At 35.9% G+C, this 27,858-nt stretch overlaps 1 protein-coding gene across 6 annotated transcripts in view; it reads right to left on the bottom strand.

Moving 5' to 3' along the window:
• Window positions 1–364: 364 nt before the first annotated feature.
• TNPO1 (transportin 1) overlaps window positions 365–27,858 on the bottom strand; it is a 100,150-nt gene continuing 72,656 nt past the window's right edge. For 5 of the 6 annotated variants that reach the window (XM_025387084.1, XM_025387090.1, XM_025387088.1 and 2 more), the window contains 14 exons: window positions 26,955–27,107; window positions 25,809–26,034; window positions 24,101–24,272; window positions 22,127–22,213; window positions 20,822–20,929; window positions 20,533–20,691; window positions 20,365–20,452; window positions 17,522–17,620; window positions 16,927–17,022; window positions 14,000–14,075; window positions 13,009–13,108; window positions 10,233–10,307; window positions 7,950–8,092; window positions 365–6,057 (listed from right to left, as the gene is read on the bottom strand). In XM_025387084.1, the coding sequence (XP_025242869.1) occupies window positions 7,985–8,092; window positions 10,233–10,307; window positions 13,009–13,108; window positions 14,000–14,075; window positions 16,927–17,022; window positions 17,522–17,620; window positions 20,365–20,452; window positions 20,533–20,691; window positions 20,822–20,929; window positions 22,127–22,213; window positions 24,101–24,272; window positions 25,809–26,034; window positions 26,955–27,107 (1,547 nt within the window). In that variant the 3' untranslated portion in view covers window positions 365–6,057; window positions 7,950–7,984. The remainder of the gene's footprint in view (window positions 6,058–7,949; window positions 8,093–10,232; window positions 10,308–13,008; window positions 13,109–13,999; window positions 14,076–16,926; window positions 17,023–17,521; window positions 17,621–20,364; window positions 20,453–20,532; window positions 20,692–20,821; window positions 20,930–22,126; window positions 22,214–24,100; window positions 24,273–25,808; window positions 26,035–26,954; window positions 27,108–27,858) is intronic. The other variant, XM_025387089.1, reaches the window with a different exon arrangement.

Here is a 27,858-nt window from a genome sequence, read left to right as displayed (position 1 = left end):
CAAATTTTATATTCACAATTTCACCTTTAATTCTCTTTTTACACAATACATCTCCCCCGTCCTCAAACAGCTGAACCTAAAATCAACTGTTTAAAACACATCGAGTTAAGTTAAAATGTGGAAAAATAGGTTTTTACTATACTATGCAAATAAGAAAACACTCGTTTTAAGAAATAAATGATGTTCAACAACAAAAGTGTACTAATGTGTAAGCTAAGGAAAAAAAACCAACCAAACAAAACAAAACCTGAAACTAAAAACAAGGGAAAAAACCCCCCAAAACATAAGGCTTATCTAGATCCAAATGGGGTAAGAGGGAAAAACAAAACTCATTTCCTTTCATTAAAAATCAGAGTGCAACATCTATAGTTAAACAACTTTATTAACATAGTCAAGCAGTGATTAACATTCACATCTATTATGTCACATCATACAAATGTAAATACAAAATTACTACAGTACAATATATATTCTCTGCATGATCCAAAATATTTGGTGGCCCCAAAAAACTCTCTTTAAAATTCAGCAGCTTATCAAAAATTAAAACCGTATTCTATTTAAAATGGAGATCTGTTAGCACAGAGTTAGACTTCAAGAAATATCAATTTAGTACAGTTTGAGAAGTTGCAGGAGGATATGTTTGAAGGACACATTCTAACATAGTGTGGCAGGTACACGAAACATCAGATTTAAAGCTTTTAAGCGTAACTCATACAACCTAAGTTGTCAGCAGAAAGATCCAGTTATTTATAACTAAAGCTAATGCTACTAAATTATTGCACCCAATGTTAACATATTAAGTGTAAAACTGTTTTGTAATATGAAGTCATTTACCACTTTTAAACATCTCTTCTCACAAGATGATAATCTATTAAGTAAAACTAATCATACAGTATTGTCTAATTATTGTCTCCATAAAAATCACCCAAGCTCAATTTGCTTATGTATCCATAAAGGAAAACAACAACAAAGTAGTATGCGGAAAGTACAGTGGAACCCCTTTATGAGGCCGACATTAGAAGGGGACCAACACTGCCTTATAGGCTAACCATATTATAATAGGCTTTCAGAAAGATGTAAGACCTGCGAAATAGCTAATCTTGAATAATACCAAGCCACAGTATAAGGAAATTCTATGGTAGACAAACAAAAATTGCAATGAAAAGAAAAACTGCTTTTCTTATTAGTGATACACTGCTTGGCAAATAGATTTGGCTTGGTTTTAAAATGTACAAGAGGTGAAAAAAAATCACCATTTTAACTTCTTTCAAAGTCATGCATACATTCAGCTATTATGCATCTTTTAAAAAACAAAATACATTCTGGAATACAAACCACAATGAACAATTGTGTAATTTAAATGTGTACCTTTAAAATTAATATGTATAATAACTAGGCATAAAGAATTATCTACGTAAATAATGCTAATGGGTGAAAGATCTACATAAGATTGAAAAAATTAGTCACAACTCACCTGGAAAGCCTAAAGGTGAATAAAACTAACTTTTATGTTAAATTTAATTTTAGAGAGGCATTAGAAGTATCTCCACATTTAATACAGTATAAAATGCACTACGTTGGTATACAATGCTATATTGCATGGTATTATTACCAGATAATATTGTTAACAACACAGCTCATTATTGATCTGACCTTTCATTTAGATTATCCCAGGCCCATAACTATCTGAAGACCAGTTTTCTTGAAGGTTCCAAGGCCTACACTTCATTAACAATACTAGTACCAACAGTTAGTTTCCCCGCCTTGTATTATTTGCAAAAATAATTCAGTAAGCAAAGCTGTGTGTGTTTTAAAGTACTATCAAAGGAAGGACTTAAATTGCAGTTATGCATGATACACTCTTCCCCTGGGAAGAATGCTTTTGCACCATTATCTGTTAATACATTCAATATGAATAATATAGATTAACCATATGAAGCAAAAAAACACTTTTTCCTCATGGCAAAGGACTTAAATTTAGACTAAAGAGTTTAAGATGTAATTAATTTATTTCTGGCTTTTCTGCTAGGCAGAATCATTTTATATAGGGGAGAAAAATGTCCACTTTCCTATTTGAGAGTCTGAAGAAAATGAGGACCAAATGTAGCTCATTTTCAGTTAAACCTGCACGCAGAAGGCTTGTCAGGAGGGCTTTATACCACCCCAGTCTGCTAGAATATTAGGAAAAAAATCAGACTAAATGGAAAGAGTCTCAATGAAATACACTAAAAAACAAAGAATGTAAGTAGGATGACCCTTTATAAGCATGTCACCAAAGCAAAAACAATACAAGAGTATTCACCTGAGATAAAACTTGTATCTGAATATTTTATAACTGAGTAGACAAAGCATTTCAAGAGGAAAGTCCATTGAAATTAGTTTAAAATATACATCTGATCCTATTTTACAATATATGCAATTTAAGCAATTCAGATGAAAAAGTCTTAACCAAAAAAATCACAGTGTTTATCAATATGTTAATTACAAAATGTATGCTACTTGTTTTGTTTTTAAGATGTAATGGCTTGGTTAAGTGTTTTAAAATCTATTCTTCTGAAATCTAACTTGCGTAACAAAATCAAGTAGCAATAATGTAAAGCATCAGAACTGGCTCTTAAAAGATTATTTACATGTTGATTATTTGGGAAATAACCAACCAAAAAATATAAAAAAGTGATTTTTTTTTTTAAACACAGTATGAAGTCATTGAAGAGATCAGACAATACAAAAAGCAAAATTCTTTCCTGAATAAATGAATACCTGTGTCACTAAGTTCACTCACTAATGGACTGTAACATGGAACTGCCAAACATGCATTTAAGTTATATTAATTACACTTTCTGTTTCCAACTTAGGTTGATCAGCAGCTTTGTTCTGTTAGAATCCTTCAAAGAGAGAAGCTCAAACAGGAAAAAGAAGGCATATATAAAACAGTAAACACTGACCTCCTGAGGTTCCTACAACATAAAAATATTCAAGTAGAAAATCTACATCACTTAGCAGCGGCTATTTCTGTAGTTGAGCACACTAACAGCGTTTTAGTGTGTAAGGAGCAGATGAAGTAAGCCGTGCTTTAAGCATGCCAAGAGGCAGAAACACTGGAATGTAACAAAGACAAACTCACAATTTCATAGACATTCAGTCAACATTCAAAACTATTAAGACTACACCACAAGAATTAAGTTGCTTTATATATATCCCATGATGTATTAGGTTTTATCAGAATAAATGCTAAATCAGAGCTTACCTCAAAAGATAACTTAAATGGCTTCTGCAAATTCCTATTCTACACTATGTATCTGAAATATAAATTAGGAAGAAACAATAACCTCAAGGGGAAAAATACACAAAAAATCCCAATACAAATTCAGGTTGCCAGTCAGATTTACCTAATTTTATTATTTTCAAATTAAATTTCATTTAAATTAAAAAAATGTCAAGTGACTACAAAGCTGGGTGCATTTTTAATAGTGTTATTCATCTGCCTAATTGGAAACTAATTTTTAACCAGACAGGTGACAATATTGCCTTTAGTCAGTACAGAATTGTCAACCACAGGTTCAAAAAACTTTACTGAAGATTGTTTTTATGTGTTTTAAATTGAATTTGGTCATTTCAATTTAAAATATTATCTATTCCAGAATACTAAACTGGCTCTCATATTATTGTAAGTATTTGAAACACTACAGAATATCACTATAATCTAAGAATAAAACCGCTACTCTACTCAGTTACTAAAGACTAACAGGGAAGAAAATTTTGAGTCCCCAGTGAAGCAATGGTACTAGAAAGCAAAATGCTGTATACCCTCTGAATCCAACTTATAATTTTAAAAATATTAGGCACTATAAAATAATTTAATTTCAGGCTCTACAGACTGAAATTTGCAAAGCCAAAGTAGAGGAAAGGTGAAAGAACGTGTTAAAACAAAACAAAACAAAACAAAACAAAAAAATACACACACACACACACAATAACAAAAACCTTTCTGCATGCTACCATGCATTTGAAATTTTTGAAACAGTATAAATTCACACGCACACAGCTCAAACTTCAGTGCAATGGCTGTATCATTCAACACTTTTAGAGAATAGAACCATGCAAAGAGGAGCAACTGCTTATAAAAATGGTTACTCAGTATTTATTCTGCAATGCGAAGGTGACAAACTAAAATATAAAAAGGCTGTTATGGCTTAACATTTTTGTTGCAGATTAAATATGCAGCATTGAAAAATGGAAAGGCGTGGCTTCATCTCTGACCAGCAGAGTTAAAAAGAAAAATCTCTCCATTTTCCTTCATCATGGGATACACTGTTCAGGCAATCCAAATTAATAAAGACTTGCACTTTCATATGAACACAAGATCAAGTGTACCAGTTAGGTTTTCACATTCACAGTATATAAGAAAATACACATGGAAGGAAAAGTAAAGGGTTAACTTAACAAGGATTTATTCACAGGAATACATGTAAGTAGAGAAAAATAACAGAAAAGCTAAACAAATGAAATGAAGAGGATCCAAACCAACTTTCACTCTGTAGCTTTTAACTTGCACCCTGTGTGCATATATCTAGGGCACAGAGGGCCACCAACATGCGCCAAAATACAGTGTAGGAACCCTGCATTACATCCATTAACTTAAACATATCTTTAAGATCATGCTTTGAACAAAAAAGGGAAGCTTAGAAGGCAGTATGTTGAGTGGGAATAAACATTGAAATATAGCAATCATTTTTCAACTTCTACAATTGTCTTTATGTGCCAACTAACATTTATGCAGCCTTTTACAGATCTTTTACCATGTAATTTAAATTTTAGGAGTTTTGATAAAATCACTAGTAGTATATAACCATGCAGAAAGCACATCACACTGACAGCACAGAGGCAAAGATTTTGCACAGGTATATCAGCTTTCCACATTGTGCAGGTTACACACGATACAATATCAATCTTATCCTAACAGATCCTAAAAAAGATATTTCAAGGCCTACCTGTAACTACAGTACTTTATATATCTATATTCTTAATAAAAAATAAAATCCACAAATCTTAAAAAGGAACTTTAAATGCAGGGCTATATTGAATTGGTAAACTGCAACACAAACTGGCGCAACATAGGTAAATGAATACCAATCTCACTCTATGTGATGCAAGCATGCTACTTTCCCACTAATTTCAATTACTTTCAACCACTATGAGCCAGAATGCATGCCTGAACCATAAACTGCACTTTAAAAAATAACATCTTGGCCTAGAAATTAAATCTAATGAAGTATAACCATCAAATTATATCTGCTACATTAATGTTCAATGCAAAATTAAGATGTCATCTTTAGTTTGATATGCCCAACCCCATTTATTCCTCCCTCCCTGCCCATCCCAAAAAAGGTAAAAGGAGTGACTCATTTGGCATTTCACAGGGTGCTTCATTGTTTATGTTTGTTTTGCTTTATTTCCAACTTTTTTGGGGTACCTTAAATTGTAACTTCCAAGAACCTGCTTCTACTATGGGAAGGCAAGCTGATTTTAACTATATTAGTTTTGTTTGTGTAGTTCTTCACCAACATGCAAAACAAGGCCCCATCATGTGGGAAAACTTATATAAAAAAACTTTAAATTAAAAAAAAAAAAAAGCTTCTTTACTATTTGTAACTCCCATTCTTAGGTTTCCTTTATTGTGCGCTGTAGAATTGTTCCTCTTTCTTGTCCCTAGGCATCATTTATATGGTTCTTGTTTTGGTACAATTCCCCATAATATTCCACAATGTACTGTTTTGTGAGTAGACTGAATAGATTTTTTTTTTTTTTTTTTTTTTTTTGCTTCTTCACATCCACTGCGGAGTTGTAACTGGAGACATATTTCCACCCACAAAAGCTCCAGATGTTAAAACGTTTCCCAACATCGACTTAATACAGTGACGGCAACACCTCCCTCCCGCCCCTCCCAGTAGGGTTGGGATTGTACTGTATTCCCTACTGGTTTACCCTTCCCCCCTGTAAAGGGTAACATTTTCCCTGGGTGCAGAGGCTCCCTCATAGTCTCCAAGACTGAAGGACCTATAAGAAAAAGAACAAAAACAATTTTATCTTTAACGATCGTTTGTCTTTCAAAGCCAGTGGAGCACAAAATTAATCAAATAAGAATACTATCTTTACCCATAAAGAAAATGAGAAGTTTGGACAAATTGCCTAAGATCATGTTAGTCACTTATAACTGCACTGCTTCCTTATCTTATGGCGCTGAATTGTGCTGCATCAGGTATGAAAGTGAGGCCAAGCTGGGTAGCAGAGTTGTATAGAGAGGCGTACAACACTTTGTATAGATGAAATATGGCTTGTATGATGCTATTAGTCTAATTCTTTATCCCCTTTTGCAAAATGGGACCCAATGGGAACTGGTTATTTATTATATAACAAGTGGCCCTATTTTCTTGAAAATTAAGTAGCACTTTTCTTTAGGACAACCCTCAGAATGAAAACACCATCTTTCCCCCGCCCAGTATTCTCAATATTAAGCAAACAAAAATTCAACCTATCAAAACACAAAGGAGCATTTTTTATTTGGGGTTGTCTGATTTAGCCTAGAAGGCACTAGAAGTGTTCATTACCACAGTAGGGTTACTACATTCAGTAAATATCAAAAAACAAATTCTACATAAAAAAAGAGAGAAAAGCAAATTTAACATTTATTTATTTATTTTGGAGATAGCACCTTGCTCTGTCACCCAGGCTGGAATGCAGTGGGGTGAATATGGCTTACTGAAGCCCCAACCTCCTGTGCTCAAGCAAACCTCCTGCTTCAGCCTCCTGAGTAGCTGGGAACATAGGTGCATACCACCACGTCCAGCTAATTTTTTAAATGTTTTCCATAGAGATGGAGGTCTCATCAAGTTGCCCAGGCAGGTCTCAAACTCCTGGGCTCACGCAATGCTCCCACCTCAGCCTCCCCAAATGCTGGAATTATAGATGGGGGCCATTACACCCTGCCTACACTTGCCTTCTTGATGTTCCTAATTCTCATTCTGATCCTATTTCATTTGGTCATTTCCACTATCTTCCAGTCACTTGATTTTCCTGGAAAGACCTTTTTTCTATGCTAAACAGTTTTAATGATAAAAAGGATATTAAGAAATAAGGTAAGATTACTGGGAGATTAAACTGTTACCTGACAGTATTCCTTTTACAAACAGAACTCTACTACCCACTGATGCCAAATTTTGGCCATTTATAAACGTTCATGTGAATTCACAGAGGGCAGTTAATCCATCTGTGTAGAAATACAAGCAACCCACCCCTCTTTTCTCCTGCCTCTGAAGAAAGGGAAGAGGAGTATAAAAAGGCAGGAATAAAAGATACTGATCTATTTTTAGCTCTAATTACAAAATCGAGAACTATTTCATACCTTGTCTTAGAACAGTTGATTCATAATTGGTGATGAGACCACAGAGGTAATAAATCTGAAAGTGATTCACTTAAGTAATTTTATTTTCTATTTATATGAGATGGAGTCTTGCTCTGTCCCCCAGGCTGGAGTGCAGTGGCACGATCTTGGCTCACTGCAACCCCCATCTCCCAGGTTCAAACAATATTCCCACCTCAGCCTCCTGAGTAGCAGGGACTACACGAACGTGCCACCACCACGTGGCTAACTTTTGTATTTTTAGTAGAGGTGGGTTTTCACCATGTTGGCCAGGCTGGTCTCAAACTCCTGACCTCAAATGACCCGCCCGCCTTAGCCTCCCCAAGTGCTGAGATTACAGGCACGAGCCACCACGCCTGGTCCACTTAAGTAATTTTAAATTTAAAGCACAAGATAGAATGATATGAGGCTATGTTTTATTCAATCTCTATAGAAAACAAATAGCTTTTTATTCTATTTAGTAGTTTGAAATGATAGCCCTAACAAAATTTTCTTCATCCTGAAAATTTCCAAACTTCTTATAACTTACCCCTAATTTTGGGACTGCAGCTTAAGTGTATTAGATTAAACACCATAAAAAGCTGCAAGACGCTCTTTTAAGGGAAGAGGAAACTGGTCAGAGAAACGCCTCCAATTTTCATCGCCAACTTGATTTTTAAATCCATGAAGGATCTGTAAGAGTGAAAAACCATTAATTTATCACTAACAAAAGAGAAAAACAGATCTGCATAGTTTCTGAAATCCAACACAACTGATTTTATTATTTATAAATTTTATCCATTTTAAAGTAGCAATTCTCAAACTTTGTAGGATTCTACAGCATTCCCTGCTAATATGTTTCGGCTGTGTGTGCCCACCCAAATCTCATATTGAATTGTACTCCCATAATTCCCACGTGTTGTGGGAGGGACCTGGTGGGAGATAATTGAATCATGGGGTCAGTTTTTCCTATAGTCTTCTGGTGGTAGTGAATAAATCTCATGAAATCTGATGGTTTGATAAGGGGAAACCCATTTCACTTGATCCTCATTCTTTTTCTTGCCTGCTGCAATGTAAGACATGCCTTTCCCTTTCCACCATGACAGTGAGGCCTCCCCAACCACATGGAACTGTGAGTTGAATTAAACCTCTTTCTTTTGCAAATTACCCAATCTTGGGTACATCTTTTTTTTTTTTTGTGGGGGACAGAGTTTACTCTTGTTGCACATGCTGGAGCGCAATGGCACGATATCAGTTCACTGCAATCTCCACCTCCTGGGTTCAAGTGATTCTCCTGCCTCAGCCTCCTGAGTAGCCGGGATTACAGGCGTCCGCCACCATGCCCAGCTAATTTTTTATATTTTTAGTAAGAGATGGGGCTCCACCATGTTGGCCAGGCTGGTCTGGAATTCCTGACCTCAGGTGATCCACCTGCCTCGGCCTCTCTCAAAGTGCTGGGATTACAAGTGTGAGCCACCGCGCCCGGCCCTCGGGCATATCTTTATCAGCAGCCTGAATATGGACTAATACCCCTGCCTTTCCTAAAAGTACCTCATAGCATATGCTTAAACTCTGCTTTGAGAAGTTTGGAATTTGTATTCCAGTAACAGACATACTCTAAGCAATCTGATACCATACTAATGAAAAAACAGAGAAGTAGAGAAGTCATCCAAGTAATACAATTTTTATGTAGTATTTTTTCAAACTGGAAATATACAAGCTTTGAGCTCATGACAAACTACAGTTCACTAACTTTAATCTTGGGTGATTCAAATGTGTAACTGCATTTTATTTTTTACTGTGGTTGAGTACTGATGAGTTAATCAAAAGGGGGTATTGACAAAGCAAATAGGCCGGGCGCGGTGGCTCATGCCTGTAATCCAGCACTTTGGGAGGCTGAGGCGGGCGGATCACGAGGTCAGGAGTTCGAGACCAGCCTGACCAACATGGTGAAACCCCACCTCTACTAAAAATACAAAAATTAGCTGGGCATGGTGGTGCGTGCTTGCAATCCCAGCTACTCAGGAGGCTGAGGCAGGAGAATCGCTTGAACCCAGAAGACGGAGGTTGCAGTGAGCTGAGATCATGCCACTGCACTCCAGCCTGGGAGACAGAGCGAGACTCCGCCACCAAAAACATAAACCAAGCAAATAATGACATGGGCTTACTCCTGTGGCGGCCATTTAGATTTACTCTTTCTCAGATTATACTCCAAATCTCCATTTCCACTTGAAAAACATGTACTATTTTCCTTAAATGGAATAATGGGACCACCTAAACTAGTGGTACACTTGGGAAAATACTTTCAAAGTGCATCCTCTACAGATAGGAGTCACTGCTAGGCCGGGCGCGGTGGTTCACGCCTGTAATCCCAGCACTTTTGGAGGCCGAGGCGGGCGGATCACGAGGTCAGGAGATCAAGACCATCCTGGCTAACATGGTGAAACCCCGTCTCTACTACAAATACAAAAATTAGCTGGGCATGGTGGTAGTGGGTGCCTGTAGTCCCAGCTACTCGGGAGGCTGAGGCAGGAGAATGGCGCGAACCTGGGAGGTGGAGCCTGAAGTGAGCTGAGATCGCACCACTGCACTCCAGCCTGGGCAATAGAGTGAGACTCCATCTCAAAAAAAAAAAAAAAAAAAAAAAAAAGGAGTCACTGCTGTATTTTAAGAAAAGATCAAACCAACTTTGTTACCAAGAATAAGAGTTATATATATAATCAATACTGACTTGAAGAGCCTAAGTTTTGTAAAAAATGTAAACATAATTTAAAGTTTTCCACTAGGATATTAACAGTCCCAAGATGACGCATTATAAACACTTATTAGTTACCTTACAGAACATGTCTCTGAGATCATCTTTTGGGTTAATCCATGATGCAACGGCATCACAAAAAAATATAAAATCCTGTAACAAGCAAGAAATACATCTTAGATTGACATTGTATTTGTCAAACTCAGCAAAAGATATATGTAAACCTTGGAGTTTAGAATCTAGCTTAAAAAAGGAAACATTTAAAAATTAACTATGATCATGAGGAATTAGAAGAGATTACCTTAATGGCTGTCCCTATTAGCCCACAGTCAAGGAACCTCAACTCATTCAGTTTATACTGGACTTTAATGTCCTCCATCACACAACAAAATAACCCCCTGTGCAGTAAATGTTCAGCATCAGAAATGAACTGAAAGCACCAAATCGACACCTATAAAAATACTCTTTCACTTACCGGATTAAAGAAAAACATAAAATCAATGATCTTACAGTTCTGACTAGCCAAGAACTTAAAGCTAGCTAAATATATGTTAAATGACCTTGATTTGAAATAGAGAAATTAGTGATTTCAAGGTCCATTTTCAGACAAAACTTAAGTGAAACAACCAAAAATTAGAGAAAAACTAATTATGTAATTACAAATACCCAATCCAAACAAGAACAAAAAACCCAACTTTTGGACAATTACTTAAAAGACAATCAGGCTATTCTGACTACAAGAACAAGATGACAATATGCTTTAAGCATTTCATTAAAACATTCTCTCAATCTTGCCTATCATACTGAAACATTAACAGTTCAACAAACAGCATTCAACATAATGCTGATTTTCTGACATGTCAACTATAAATTTTACTAATAAATTCAGAGAACATCACTAATTTCAAAAAATTTGGTAATACCACAGTATGTGTATAAGATGCTTATTTAAGCAAATAAGACTTGCTTAACACAATTTATTCAAATTATGTCTTCCAAATACCAAATCTGATGTTAAAAATTTAAATGCACAGATACCTAGAATTTGTGATTAAAAAATTTAAATGTAAATAAACCTATGACATTTTATTTTAACCATATCCAAAATAAGGTATGTAAATAAAAGTTGTAAAACAGAAATTGCTACCAACTCTTAAGTTGGTTTCCTTCCATGCTTTCTTTTCCTCCAACTCTTAAGTTGGTAGCAATTTTATGATCATACATGTGCTACTTTTATCATCTTAAAACATTAATTCAAAGAGAAAGAAACAATAAAATCCTGGTCGGAAGATGCTTTTGAAAAACATGGTACATGTATCAGATATCTCTAACACACATTTGAGATCACACGAAGTTCTTAAGTATTAAAAAAAAAACAGAAAATGTCAAAAGCTTATTGTGTAACTAGAAACCTCTCAAGACGGCACTAGCTTGTTCTAACAGTAAGTTATGAGTATTTTATGAGTGTGAAATCAGTCAGAAGTTATTATCTAACTCTAACTTGTAGGTTTTCAATGTCTATCGCCTATATCAATGTGAATTTTATAAAACAGAATTAACATTTCTAAAACTGAGTTAAGAAAAACCACAATACAAGCTAGGAAACATCAAACGGTCACAATTTAAAAATGTTCAAAACACCCCTCTTGGAGTGGAAAGTTGGAATTTTCTTGAAAATTAAAAAATGCGAGGAAGTTATTGCTATAAAAGCATTTTTTGGGGGCAGTTTTCTAACTCTTGTGTGTATTCCTGGACACCAAAGTTTAGTTCTTCGCTTCCCTCCCTCAACTACTTTTTTTTTCCCCCAGACAAAGTCTTGCTCTTGTCTCCCAGACTGGAGTGTAATAGCGTGATCTTGGCTCACTGCAACCTCTGCCTCCCAGGTTCAAGCAATTCTCCTGCCTCAGCCTCTGGAGTAGCTGGGATTACAGGCACCTGCCACCACGCCTGGCTAATTTTTGTATCTGAAGTAGAGACAGGGTTTCACCATGTTTGCCAGGCTGGTCTCGAACTCCTGACCTTGTGATCTGCCCAACTCAGCCTCCCAAAGTGCTGGGATTATAGGTGTGAGCCACCATGCCTGGCCTCAACTACATTTTAAAATTGATTTGATATATCTTGGGTCTCTTGTCTACAGGTTTCCTTCCATGCTTTCTTTTCCTTAAACGTGCCTGCTGAAGAATGCAGGTATTTAACCTAGAGTCCCACAGTTAGTCTTTTGTTCACTGAATATACATGGTGTAATTCAACATGTTTTTGCTTTGCGTGTCTAGAAAATTGGCAGTTGGATCCAGATGCTTAACTGGACTCACGTTCAATACTACTGCCAAATAATTAAAATGTCTACATATAACTTGAACTTGGAAAACAAAGATGAATAAATCGTAAGCTCTCAAAATTAGAGCAATTTCAATGGCTGATTTGTATTTCATTTTATTCATTATTTCTAAATCTGATTCAAAGTATTTTATTTAGAACAGAGAGATAGGATTCCTACTATTTGGTCACTCTCTTAAGTGTAGATATCCACAAACTGATATCCAGGGATGGGAGGCAGGGACAAAATAAATAAATGAGGTCTGAAATTTGGATGAAAGAAGCCACGGCCTGATTCAAGACAAGAATATAACCTTGTTGTCCCAATCTGCTGTTACTATCTCATTTCATGACAAAAAATTTTAGGAAAAAAAGGTATTACAATTTCAAGATATTAAGAAATAAACATTTTAAAGGTTTAACTGTATTTTAGTATCTTTGAAAACAGTTAACTTTTTATAATTAAAGTATTAAAATATTTCTTCCTTTAAAATTTTATTAATCAGACATTAAAAACAAATCTTTGTGAACATCTTACTTGGATTACGCCACTGGGATTCACACTGATCATGGTACAAATTCCACGGAATGCTGAATCCTTTTCCTCATTGTCTCTTATGTTTCTCAGAGAGGTGCACCTATTGAATTACAGAATTGAGTTCAGCATTTAAGTAACAAGCAGATTCAATTACAATACTAATGGACAGTATTTAATGGAATAAGCACCACAGTATAGATAATGATTATATTAAAAGAGTTTTTCGGAAAGCTTTAGTTTCATTTACTCATACTTCCTGTTTGTTGGGCCCATCTTATCTCAATACAGTAGAAACAGTGAAATCCACATTTTCTTAATAAATTGCATCTATAAAGTAGATAACTCATTTCAATCTCCCATTTTAAAATATTACTGAGCCTGAGCCAAGAAGAGCAAATTACCAAATTAACTTTTAAAATTGTACTCATGACTTGTATTCCATTAAACACTACTAAAATGATTTGAATTGAAAGATTATCAATTGAAAGAAGCAAAACATAGGATATAGTGCCACAATATAAACTATTACTATATAGCTTATGGTGTAGATGTTTAACTTTTACATTAACAAGCAAATAATATTTTTATACGTAACAAATTTAAACATGTATTTCTTAATGCAATCCAAGTTTCCAAATTAATTCTAAAAAAGAAACGTAATGCAAAACCTAAATTTATAGAATTTGCATGCATCTTTATTTTTCTGGTGGATATTTAAATGCTTTTTATGTATAATCAAGCTTTTTAACACAGCAAGCATGTGACAATCTTATCCCATGCATCAATTAGTCGTTAGCCACAACATAAAATAAATATACATGACGATGCTATTGAAAAACCTCACAAACCTGATAGGACAAGATTAGTCACATGGTTGGCAATGATAAAGGATTGTGATTTTTGTAACCAACTGAAAATATATCTAAAAGTGAGATAGAGAAAGAAAGAGTGAAGAAAAATGAATTAAAAAAAAAGATTGAATAATACACACCAGGGTCTTATAAACTGCTGTAGCATGGGGGCCACCTCTTGAGGACAAACGTAACCAAGACGACCAATTGTTATTGCTAAGGTAACGCAATCACGGTTATACACCACCAAACGCCAACCAAGACATGAGCAAATGAGGGGGAAGGAGAAAAAATAAAGAAAAAACAACAAATAACTCAGAAACAGAAACCAACAGAATTTGTGTATGATAATAAACATAAGATTTCACCAGTGCTGTTTATTACCACCCCCTAAAATAAGGGGCAGCAACATATATGGCATACTCTTGGAAAAAGAAAAACAAAAGGAAGTAAAAAAATCTAAAGATTGAGAGAACACCAAAAACCATAATGAATTGCTTTTCTCGCTCAATCAAATGTCAAGTTATCATTCTGTTAATAAGATGAGCAGTTAAATGGACAAATTTAGATAACCTTCAGTCAAAAGTCAGCCAAAATTTCAGAATTTAATAATAAAATCTAGTTTTTTTTCCTGAGGAAATATCAGTAAATGTGATTATATTTCTCAAGTATCTCAAACTAATACAGGTGAAAGTAATTTCCATTCCTTGGAAATTATCTAGGGAATTTAAACCAAATTTTTGGTAGTTTAAAAATTTTTTTGATTAACATTTGCCAAACCAACCAGTGGAAATCTGTTACTTTATATCAAAATCAACTGTCAGATTTTAAGTCTCAGGGTACTCACTGAATGAATGGATTAGAATATTGCTATGCTACAATGTCAAATCTCATGTTGACAAACCTCTGGTAATTCAGATAACAGTCCACTAACTTTAGGCCATATTTGAAATAAAATTCTAATAAAGGAAATTTACAGCCCACTGCAATGACGTAGTGGACCATAGGAAAATATAAATCTTCTGTTTCTGCTACTAAAGGTACAGCACAAAATAGGTAATACATTATAATAATTACACACTATTATTTTATTTTTTACAATTTTGAAGTGGGCAAACATATATTCACCATAAAAACTAAGGAAGTCTTTAAACTTACAAAGAGCTAAAACAAGTGCAACTCGGAACTGCATTCTGCAATTCAAAGGTACGTACATATAAATACATTCATACACAACGGGAAAAAATACAAACAGAAAACAAACCATGAAGTGCTTTAATGGTGTTCTCTCAAAAACTTACAGGTTAACCTTTCATAAAAAAAGGGTAGGGGGTAAAGAAAAATGTTTAAGGATTACTTGAAGCAAACTACACAGATAATACTAAAATCCAGCAGATTCATATGAAGCAAGAGAAAGAAAACCTATGTTCAAAAGACACAAACTATGCAACATTCTCATTAAACAGGCAAGTATGAACAATCCAATGAAACATGCGATAAAGCAGATGATGGTCCATTGAAAAAGTTCAGTGTAGGATATATTAATCGGAAAAAAGCAAATTAATGGCAGACTAAGGAATTGGCTTTATGAAATATTGAGATAATGGTAATTAAAAGCTGCTAAAATCTAGATATTAGCCATTGACAATCATTTTAATAATTTTAAAAACCCACTTTTTTGGGTAAGAAATAAAGAAAACAATACTTTATGCAGCCACTTGTGATAAGTGATAATCTAATGAATCCCAAGTGTGTTTCTCAATAACATCAATTTAGTCCATCAACTTTAGGGCATTACGACTCATTTATTTATGCAGGATATAATCATACTTAAAATATAATCTTATAAATAAAGCCAATTTGTTAAATAAACTATGTAACAAATTCACCAGCTGATATCCCACAAGAAACTTTCATATACATTACACTCAACATTTATTTGCAGTTAAGCATTCACATTTAAAAATAAAAAAGTTTTTTTAGGTTCAACAATAATTTTATAATGGCAAGTGTTTCAAATCTGAATGTCATGTATAGGTACTGCATTCTGAAAAGATAAAAACCTAACAAGATTTCATAACCCATCCTATACATAAGATTTTTGCACTTTTCAGCAAGAAAATCTAATTCACTTTGTAAAATAAACAGTACCCATACAGCCAAACAGCCAGATAACTGCTTCATAATTAAAAGATTTCCTTCCATACCAATAAACATTATCAATTTTAATAGCATTAGAATAAAATGAACTTTCTATAATTTAAAAATACCAAATAAAAATGCCTTTGAAAATTAACTTTCTTATTTGGAAAACCTTATTTTAATCTTTGTCTAGTATTTTGGTAGAATACTCATTGAATTATAAATAAATTATAGGAATCATCTTAGTATGTAAAGAAAGGAATGTGCCTGAATGAAAACAAAATTTGTCTTTCTGGATTGTTAGCAGCAATCAGGGAGGGTAGAAAGAAAAGGACCCAATTCACCCACAAATGTGTTCTATAGTATGGAAGGTACTCTTTAATATAAACATGCTCTCTATAATGCAAAAGAGAAACAAGCTTCCTAAAAAAAAAAAAAAAAAAAAAAAAAATCCCATAACATACTGCCTAAATTCCCAATTCGAAGAAAATTGTATGATGAAATACAAACTACAAATGCCATTGTTATCCAACCAATTTGTCACTGAATCTTTTTGACCACATTTGGACAGATTGAAAAAATAAAAATTACTTCCCAGCTCCCAGTTACTCTCTGAATTGATTTAAAAGCAAAATTCAAGTGGTTCAAATAGTTATCTTAGCTGGGATCCATTTTAGGAAGTATTAAAACACTGGAATAGGGGAGAAAAGTGTTTTTCTGGTTATACCACTGAATATATAACCACTGAAAACTGGTTATAGAATGTAGCTGGAACAGTATATTTCATTACTGAGAATCCAAAATAGCAATTAAATACAAAATAAGCTTGATTTTAAAAGCTAGTTTTGCTTTGGTTTCTCTACGCATATTAAAATTAAAATGCAACAAATTTTCTCTTCACTGAAACAGTTCAGTCATATGGTACCTGTATTCTCTAACAACGTCTTTGGTGTGTTGGGTCTGTTAATGATTTCTACAAGCTGGTGCAACACCATAGGAATATAAGGCTGCATCTCTATACCTAGAGATCATCCCAAAAAGAAAAAAACAAAACAGAAAAATTGAACGTTAAAATATCAATGTGAAATTTTGCTTCCCTTATTAACTCTGATGTGTCATACAAATACAGAAACATAAATAATTAAAATTAAAGCAATTACAAAAATATCAAGGCACCTAAAAATTTATATTTTATTTATTTATTTATTTAGAGACAAAGTTTTGCTCTGTCGCCCAGGTTGGAGTACAGTGGTGTAATCTCAGCTCACCAAAACCTCTGCCTCCCAGGTTCAAGTGATTCTTCTGCCTCAGCCTCCTAAGTAGTTGGGATTATAGGTGCCCGCTACCACGCAGCTAATTTTTGTATTTTTAGTAGAGACGGGGTTTCACCATGTTAACCAGGCTGGTCTCGAACTCCTGACCTCAGGTGATCTGCCCACCTCAGCCTCCCAAAGTGCTAGGATTACAGGCGTGAGCCACGGTGTCAGGCCTTACGCTTTTAAATAGGGAAAACATCTTACCCATTTGAATGGAGATTTCTCCAATTGCCCATGTGGCATTGTTGCAGACTGAAATGAATTCTGGATTTAGGTTGGTTCCCAATATTGGCATGAAATCAGCTAGAAAAAAAATTTAAACTATGTAGTAAACTTTTCAATAGCAGTATATTGTATTTTAAAGGAAATCTACTAGATGGAAACAAAAATCTAAGCAAGAAATAACAAGTTTCACCATTAAAAAAACTACTGCAATGTCGATTTAAAAATCAGTGGAAAAAGTGAGGCGACTGTATTTAAAAATATTTTTAAAAGGGGTTGGTAATGTTTATCTTAAGAAAGCAGTATTTGGCCAATGAACTTTCATATAAAGTTGAACAGGAAATATGAGTTTGGGTATATTTTACAAAATGCCACTAAAAAGAGTTGGTCAGAGTAATCTCTTGTAATTAGACGAAAAAAAAAAATCAATGATTATGGCTTTTAAAGCAACTTTCACTCTCGTGCTCTGATTGTGGTCTCTGAATATCATTTTCCACTAAAAAAAAAAAAAGGACTCTCAGAATATGTCACATTACAGGCAAAGGCAGAAAATGTGTAAAATAAGTGGACTACCTTGTCATAACGAAAGGACTTGGGAGCCAACTTAAGTTCTCACTGCAAGCAGTACAACAGCTTGAAGATCATGAAGTCACACTGGCACTAAAAAAACCCAAAAACTAAACTCTGAAACATCAAAGATACTTTTGGAGGATGCTAGGAATCAATTCACTTTCTCAAAATCGGTAAATAAAAAAGAATCAAGTATTTATCTTGCCTCTGCTATATGATTTTACCTCAGGGCAGTAATCTATTGATATGGGAAATGTCTCTCTATATAAGCATCTTTATTATTAAATGAAGAATTAGAATATCATAATTTTTTAAACCCCTAATAAATCAGGAGATGTAAGCCAGGGTTTCTTGATCTCAGCAATCTGACAGTTTGGGCCAGATCATTTTTTTGTTGGGGGGAAGAGGAGCTGTCTCCTGTATGATAAGATGTTTAGCAACATCCTTTGCCTCTACCTACTAGACATCAAAGGCACCTCTCCAGCGTTAAACAAAATGTCTCCAGACATTGGCAAATGTTCCCTGAATGGCAAAATTGTCCTTAGTTGAGAATCACTGATTGAGACAATCATCAAGATTGATAACATAAAAAAAAGGAGGGACAACTAGACACTATGTAGGTACCTCCTTAAGAAAGTACACAATACCATCTATAAAGTCTTAAAAACAAAACAACGTAAATCTCATTAAACCTCAGTCTCTGTAGCAAAACAATTTACAGTAAATACAACGGACAAAGGAACATGTTAAAGACATCAGAAAGATGCAATCAGTAAAATTCACAGTATAGTAAACTCTTCAGAATAAAAAACATGGTTTAACAAAAAACAATTTTAAGAAGAGGTAGTATGTACTAAAATATCGTGTCTTCTAACGCTGTGTTTGAGACTTGCTCCAAAATATCTGAGATCTATGTGTCTCTCACCATTGACAACAATATATAGGAAACATGGCTGGACAGCTGAAGCTGGGTGATAGGAGGTTTGTTACATTTTTTCTACTTTTGTACATCTTAAAAACTTTATAATAAAAAAATCAAATCCTTTCATGTAAATTTCAACTAAAAAACTAAATTAGATGGTAAATATGAGAATCATAAGCTTCCCATAAGAATTCATTATACTGTTAGGTTTAAACTTGATGGTTCTTAATATATCATAATTTATGTTAATATTTTTTGAAGAAATGGTTATTACACAAAAGCACGATTATATGAGATGATAAAACATTCAATAAATATTTTAAATTAAGGTTTAAATCAAGTATTCAAACAATTTTTTTTTTCTTTTTTTTGAGACGGAGTCTCACTCTGTCACCCAGGCTGGAGTGTAGTGGTACAATATCGGCTCACTGCAAACTCCGCCTCCCGGGTTCAAGCGAGTCTCCTGCCTCAGTTTCCCAAGTGGCTGAGACTACAGGCGCATGCCACCACGCCCAGCTAAATTTTTGTATTTTTAGTAGAAGCTGGGTTTCACCGTGTTAGCCAGGATGGTCTTGATCTCCTGACCTCATGACCTGCCCACCTTGGCCTCCCAAAGTGCTAGGATTACAGGTGTGAGCCGCCGTGCCCGGCCATATTAAAACAATTGTTATCCAGCATGCTGAGATACAGAAAAGGGGGGAAAAATCCCATAACGCATTTATAACCCATAGGTTTGAGAACAATTCATGGTACAACATTCAAGGAACTCCTTATCATTGTCACAAAAGGCCAAGACAAATGCTATGCTAGTCTCGAACCTCGCACTCCTGACATCAAGTGATCTGCCTGCCTTGGCCTCCCAAAGTGCTGGGATTACAGGTGCGAGCCACCAGGCTCAGGCTCAGTTAAAGTAACATTTGTTGGAAGTTTTCTGCAGTATCTGAAAAAGTATGCTGGTTTATTAGAGAATAATAAACTGATTATTACTATTTCTGTGTACCTCTACCAAAAAGGTGGCTACTCAAAAAAAGGATCTATTAACTAGGCCGTGGTACCAAGGCTTCCATGGTGGGCATGTCCTTTAAAGTATTATTACTAAGATTTCCTCCAGTAACAGGAGCGCCTAAAAAGCTGAGATGATGGCAAGCTCAAGGAAATTTTAGGGGTTCCTGCCATCTTGCCTGTTTCAGTCAGAGCAACTTCACTTTAACCAATAAAGTGTACATTTATAAATGCTGGGATTCCATGCAATTTCAGTTTAATAATAAAAAACAAAGCTGATGTAAAAATAACTTTAAAAAACCATATTCATAGCAGTAGAAAATATTCATACCTATACAAGGCTTAACATGCTGAAAGCAAGCTTTTGTGAGGTCACCTAACAGGGCAAAAGAACTCTGTCGAACTTCTGGCATTTTATCCTACAAGAAATAAGAAGAAATTAACCCCAATGTGACACAGAGAAACAGGCTTCAATTTATTTTCACCTTTCAAGTCTCACCTGCATACACTGATACATTAGTGTTAGGATGTTACTTCGGGCTACCAGTTGTTCAATGTTGCCTCCAAGTCCTTCAGCCAGGCCACTCAGTAAATCAAGAGCCACTATCATAAAATCTTTATCTGGAGCTTCATATTGATCTGGTTGAGCATTGTTTAGCTGAAATTAGACACAATGTTTTTTGTAAGTTTGTTTTAAATTAACTACTGAAAAAGTTTGTATACATTATGCCTATTTTTGGAAAAATGTCCACCATGTCAAGAAGGGAAAGACATTTTAAAAAAATTACCATGGCTTGTGCAAGAGTCTTCTGTACTAGGTTTACACAACGCTGATACACAGGTTCACAGTACGGAAGGAAGCCAGACTGCAGTGCTGTGGCAACTGAAGATAGGCACTAGGAGGAATAAAGTACACATGCTAAATTTTCTGGTTACACTGAAGATTATGATGAATGCTTTAAACTGTGCTCAACAGAATCCTGGTCATTTACGAGCTTGCTCTACTAGTTTCTACAGTAGCAGGTGTTTTTTGTTTTTGTTTTTTTTCCCCAAACATCTCTTTTGGAAGCTATTCATTGCTGTTAGTTTGCGAGCCAATCAGGTCAGGTTTACTCAGAGGAAGAGTTTCTACAAGAAACATTATCCTTCAAGGACAGATTGAGTATTATGTGTTCATATTTTTCCCTCAAATTGAAGAGATTCATTTCATGCTCCCATCATGGTCAATGTTGTGGATGGACTTTACTGGGCACATCTGAGATCCCACCGGAAAGTAATATACATACAGTTGGCCCTCTGTATCTATGGATTCAACCAATCTTGAATCAAAAGTATTTAGAAAAAAAATTTAAATGATTTAAAGTATATTGGGAGGAGATGCACAGGCCATATGCAAATACTACACCATTTTATATAAGGGACTTGAGCATCGCTGGATTTTGGTATCCACAGGGAGTCCTGGAAACAATCCCTTGAGGATACTGAGGAACGACTGCATACAAAAAACGAACCATAATGATTCTTCTTGTTTTGTTGGGCCCAGAATTAGTTGTTGCTCATGGTCATAAAAAATTTTAGCCCAGAATTAGTCGTTGCTCATGGTCATAAAAAATTTAACTTCTCTGGCTAAGGAAATCCATGGTAGAAGCTGGTGAATTTCTAAGTTTCAGTGACTACATTTCATAGTGCGTTCAGTTACTACAACATCATATACAAGTTTGCAATGGAAGGGGTGCTACAAAAAAGTAAGTACGCATGGAAACATTTTCAAATTAGAAAATAAAGTACCTCCTTACTGGCACCAAATCCTACTACTTCACATATATCTTATGAGTGAAAAGATATATACACACACACACCCTGGTATACCAGTATGTTATCTACTGTCTATATAGAGTAGATAACATAAGAGAACTTAAAACTATAATTTATTATCAATTAAGTAAAGCAGGTTAGAAAACAACATGTATAATATAATTTCCTTTGTCTACTTCAGAATATAAATTTATTAACACTTTTCTTATCACATATACCCATTTTGGATTTGAACATGTGTTCTTGGCAACAGATTAAATATTACTAGCCCTGCATACCTCAAGTAAAGGGAAGAGATCTTTATCTTCATCCTTTAACATGTTCCATTTCTGGATCAGTGGAGGCATTAGCATCTGAATATATTCCTATTTACAATGATGAAAAACATATAAACTTCCACTATCACATGTAAACAAGACCACTGAGTCTTTGAAAATTAAAATCCATTTTAAGCAATTGTGTAAAATCATTACAAAAGGCATTTTAAGAGTCATTCCTCACTTCTGCACACTCCCTTTTAAAGTTTTCCTCTCTTTTGCCTACCTTTATACTTACATCACCATGTTCTAGTTTTAGATCTAGAACTAGTGATCTACTAATCTTTTATCCTTGCTGAAAAAGAAAAGTCTATCAACAAACACACAGCTAATCAAAATCTATTACTTAAAAAAATCACAATCAAGGAAGATCTAAGTTTTTAAGTTACAGAACATTTTTATTTCTGTAGCTGGGCATGGTGGCTCACACCTGTAATTCCAGCACTTTGGGAGGCCGAGGCAGGCAGATCACTTGAACCCAGGAGTTTGGGCCAGCCTGGGCAACATGGCAAAACCCTATCTCTACAAAACATTGGCCACAAATGGTGGTACCCGCCTGTGGTCTCAGCTACATGGGAGGCTGAAATGGGAGGATCGCTTGAGCCCAGGAGGTGGAGGTTGCAATGAGCTATGATCACACCACTGCACTCTAGCCTAGGTGACAGAGTGAGACCTTGTCACACACACACACACACCAAAAAAAAAAAAAAAAAAAAGAAAGAAAGAAAAATAAATTCTTTTTAGTCCTGGAACTGTAACATGTAATATGGCTGTTACTATACAGTACATTTTAAAATCAAGAGGTAAACTTATATAGATGCATTTGTAGAAAAACAGACTTAAAATCATTTAAGTGTCAAACTAAAGAATGATCCATAAAACGAATAAACAGTTATCATGTAAACAGGGGCACAGATTCTAAAGACATTCAGAAAAAAACCACAAAACCAAACCAACCAACCAACAGCAAAGCAAACCTACAAACTGCCCTGTACCAAATTTTAAGTATAACCTAAAAATAAAACAATTTCTTTTTTCTTTTTTTTTTTTTTTTTTGAGACGGAGTCTCGCGCTGTGTCACCCAGGCTGGAGTGCAGTGGCACGATCTCGGCTCACTGCAAGCTCCGCCTCCCAGGTTCACGCCATTCTCCTGCCTCAGCCTCCGAGTAGCTGGGACTACAGGCGCCCGCCACCACGCCCGGCTAGTTTTTTGTATTTTTAGTAGAGACGGGGTTTCACCATGTTAGCCAGGATGGTCTCGATCTCCTGACCTCGTGATCCACCCGCCTCGGCCTCCCAAAGTGCTGGGATTACAGGCTTGAGCCACCGCGCCCGGCCAACAATTTCTTAAGACTTTTGATATAGCAATCATATAGAAGTCTATTCAGCAGGGTATGTGGAGCTATATTAAAATTCTACTATCACTTAAACCCTCATTAGACAAATCCATCCTCCTCTTCTCTTAACACTACTGGAAACAAGGCACTTTTGCATTATTATTTAGCATTTTTAAACCTATTACCCCAATTTCTAATTGTTTTATACAGTATACTCCCCATAACTGCTGAGAAAACAAAGATGTCTAGATATCATACTCTAAAGCTACAGTGTTTATGAAGCAGGAGATTCAAAACCACTAGAAAAAAGCAGGTATCTAGATTCTAAAAACTTTTTTATCCCTTTGCTTTAGTCATTCTAAGTAGTATCAGAGCATTCATGTGAAATGCTGTTGTAGTTTCCACACCAAGTATATACTTAAAGAATACCATATGAAAGGGGATATACTTGCTGCCTTTGTAAGATCTATACTCCTAAAGTAGCAAATGCTACCTATTCACATCTCCCAAAACATCTTAATTTCCAAATATATGCTAACCTATTGATTGTAACTATGCTACACATTATTTTCCATAATAGTTCTTAACAGATACTTACTGGTTTGTTTAAATGATGTCCTACTGAATCTGCTAAGGTTCCTATGGCATCATAAAGAATGAGCAGGTTCTTATGCTGGTATTTACTAAATGCAAAAACCAGAGTATCAAGTATATAAGCAAGGTAAGGAACAAGTTCTGTACAAGCCTCCTCTTCTAGGGTAGCAAAGGCACTGTTAAAAAAAAAAACAAAACAGTACTTATTGACTGCAAGACATATCTAACTCTTAATTTCTAAAATGTTTATGTTCTGTTTTACCCAATCAGAAATTTCCTAAAATGGTCTAAACCATCTGTTAATGAAAGCCCTGGTCATCAGCACTGTGAATTATTTACCCATTTCTTCTATAGCACTTGCTATAAATGATAATTATGTTGTTGCTTTGTATCTCCTACTAGCCTGTATGCCTCAAGATGGCAGAGACTGTAAACTCAGCACTTAGTATATGCTTAACAATTAATAGCTTAAAAAACCTCAAAAACCAGGTACTGAATGAACTATAGGATCTCAAACATAATCTATATCCTTCCTCCCTTAAAATTATTTAGTGCTATATTAATCACTATAGCCCCCCGTTCAACTTTCTTTCCTCTCACTAAGAATATCTTCCAGATATGACTGCTTCAGATGGATTAAGGTCAAACTCAGATTTACTTTCCTTGCCAGGTGTGGTGGCTCACACCTGCAATCCCAGCACTTTGGGAGGCCAAGATGGGTGGATCGCTTGAGGTCAGGAGTTCAAGACCAGCCTGGCCAATATGGCAAAACCCCATCTCTACTAAAAATACAAAAATCAGCTGGGCATGGTATCGCACACCTGTTGTCCCAGCTACTCAGGAGGCAGAGGCAGGAGAATCGCTTGAACCCGGGAGGCGGAGATTGCAGTAAGCCAAGATCGTACCACTGCACTCTAGCCTGGGCGACAGAGCGAGACTCCATCTAAAAAAAAATAAAATGAAATTTTACTTTCCTTTGTTCAACAGTTTTTCTTCCTACTATCAAGGTCAACAGTAAAAGCAACTCTACTCGAAAAAGTAAGAACTATAAACATAAGCAGAAGGCCCTTTTAAAATATAAAGGTTTGTTCCAGGAAACTGGAATATTTGCAGTAATAATAGCAACTGCTGCTTTGATATGAAGAGACAGCCTCCAAAGCAACAATAGAATGGCTACTGGAGCAGAACTACTAAGCACTCAAGACCTGTAACTGGTAAGTAACAGACCACAGGTCCCTGTGGGACTTTCTAAGTTACAGAGGTTGACCTGTAGTCTAAAGATGTCAGTCTGCTCAAACTTTGTTATTCCTTCAAGAGTAGGAGTCCTGTCATCACTAATTCAGATGTCTGAGAGAATTAGGGTGTAAGATAATTCTGTTATAATAACCACTGAGTGGGAAAAATGAGCCAAGGAAGAAACAGCTAAGATCGATGTTGTCACATTTACATCTACAAAATCATCAGGTAAAACCCGTATGACAAAATTCTCCTGGCCAAACAAAATGTATAAAATATGCTAATATGCAAACCCAAAAGCTACAGATCCTGCAAAAAACTTCACCAAGAAAAAAGAAAACTAAGCTTTCCGATGTAACTGGAAAATTTTCAATTACGAAACACTTCATTAAAGGTTTAACACCAACACTCCATCAGAAGGTTGAAAATTAGTTTTTCACTCCCACAAAGAACACTGTGTTATGAATCTGTCCCACCTGCAGGCAGCTTCTTGTACTCTCTTGTTGCTATCCAGGATGCGCTTTAGCAATTCTGTCATTAATGGCTTCAGGTACGTGTCTGGTGGCTGGCTGACTACCCAGTGTGCATAGCGGCTAAGAGTCCAGCATGTTATGGAACGCACAAGAGCCTTTTTATCAGAGAGGCACTGAATAAGGTGAGGAATAAGCTCAGGCAAGTATGGAATCATGCCCTGCATGCAACCTAGAAAAAAAATAAATCTTTCAAAATGCTAAGATTTGGTTATTATTATTTTGGTTGATCGTGAAAATAAAACATGTATCTATGAAAAAATCCAGAATATTTCTACTGCTATAAATATACTACAATAACCTATACCAAATTTTTAAAACCCTGAAGTTAGAGCTACCTGCTCCCAAGCATCTTATATAATAGGGTTAGGACCTCATTTTATCTCTGCTACACGAATTATAGCTTTCAGAAATGCCTATTAACGTGTTTCAAGTTCTTCTAATAGATGTTTACTGCCAGGACAGAATCAATAATAATCCTTCATAGAGAATGATGACAGTCTTGCCTTATTGTGTTTCCTAGATTTACCTAAGAAACAAGGATTTTTTTTTTTAAAGCAATGGGGATGCTTCAGACATCAGAGCCTTTCATTCTGTTCCCTTAATTTTTTTTGTTATTTTTTTTATTGAGATGGGGTCTTGCTCTGTTGCCCAGGCTGGAGTGCAATGGCACCATCTCAGCTCACTGCAACTGCCACTTCCCAGGTTCAAGCGATTCTCCTGCCTCAGCCTCCCAAGTAGCTAGGACTACAGGCGTGTGCCACCACACCCAGCTAATTTTTGTATTTTTAGTAGAGACGTGGTTTCACCATGTTGGCCAGGCTGGTCTTGAACCCACCTCAGGTGATCCACCCACCTAGGCCTCCCAAAGTTCTGGAATTACAGGTGTGAGACAACATGCCTGGCCTCTGTTACCTTTATTATAACAAAAACATTTTGTAAAATATCTGGCTGGGGTTAGAAGCCAGCATATGGCTGTTTAATACCAGTTATCTGCTTCAAAACAGAAATTCCTTAAAGTCGCCTAGCCTTATTAGTACCTAATAGTAGTAAGAAGCCAACTTACATAATTCAAACTGGACTTAGACTTACCTTCAGCAATTGCTCCTAAAACCAAGATGCCTGATTCTTTAACAACCCATTCATGATGAAAAAGTAATTCTTTCAAAAGGGGCAAAATATGTGGCAGCAGCTCATCACGATACACATTTGCAAGAACATCTAGGGCAGCAGCAGAACATTTTCCTAAGGAAATATTTAATTCAAAAACATTACATTAACCTCTTATTACTTATATATTAAAATATTTACTGTATATGTAACTGTTTATTCATCTCTCTAATACAGAGTTTTAAAGTAAGAATTCAATTGAATAGGACGTAGTCTGTCACATGAAAACATTTTCTGTTTTTTTTGTTTGTTTGTTTTGGTTTTTTTTTGAGACGGAGTCTCACTCTGTCGCCCAGGCTGGAGTGCAATGGCCGGATCTCAGCTCACTGCAAGCTCCGCCTCCCGGGTTTACGCCATTCTCCTGCCTCAGCCTCCCGAGTAGCTGGGACTACAGGCACCCGCCACCACGCCCGATAGTTTTTTGTATTTTTTAGTAGAGATGGGGTTTCACCGTGTTAGCCAGGATGGTCTCGATCTCCTGACCTCGTGATCCGCCCGTCTTGGCCTCCCAAAGTGCTGGGATTACAGGCTTGAGCCACCGCGCCCGGTCGTCATTTTTTTTTGAGACAGAGTCTTGCTCTGCTGCCCAGGCTGGAGTGCAGTGGCACGTTCTCGGTTCACTGCAAGATCCGCCTCCCAGGTTCAAATGATTCTTCCACCTTAGTCTCCTGAGTAGATGGGATTACAGGTGTATGCCACAACGCCCAGCTGATTTTTGTATTTTTAGTAGAGACGAGGTTTCACCATGTTGGCCAGGATGGTCTCTTAACTCCTGATCTCATGATCCGCCCACCTTGGCCTCCCAAAGTGCTGGGATTACAGGTGT

This window comes from Theropithecus gelada, chromosome 6, assembly GCF_003255815.1.
Source record: "Theropithecus gelada isolate Dixy chromosome 6, Tgel_1.0, whole genome shotgun sequence".
In the NCBI taxonomy this organism is placed as follows: Eukaryota; Metazoa; Chordata; class Mammalia; order Primates; family Cercopithecidae; genus Theropithecus; species Theropithecus gelada.
Note: the sequence above shows the minus strand (reverse complement) of the source record. Positions and strands in the feature narration are given on the sequence as shown.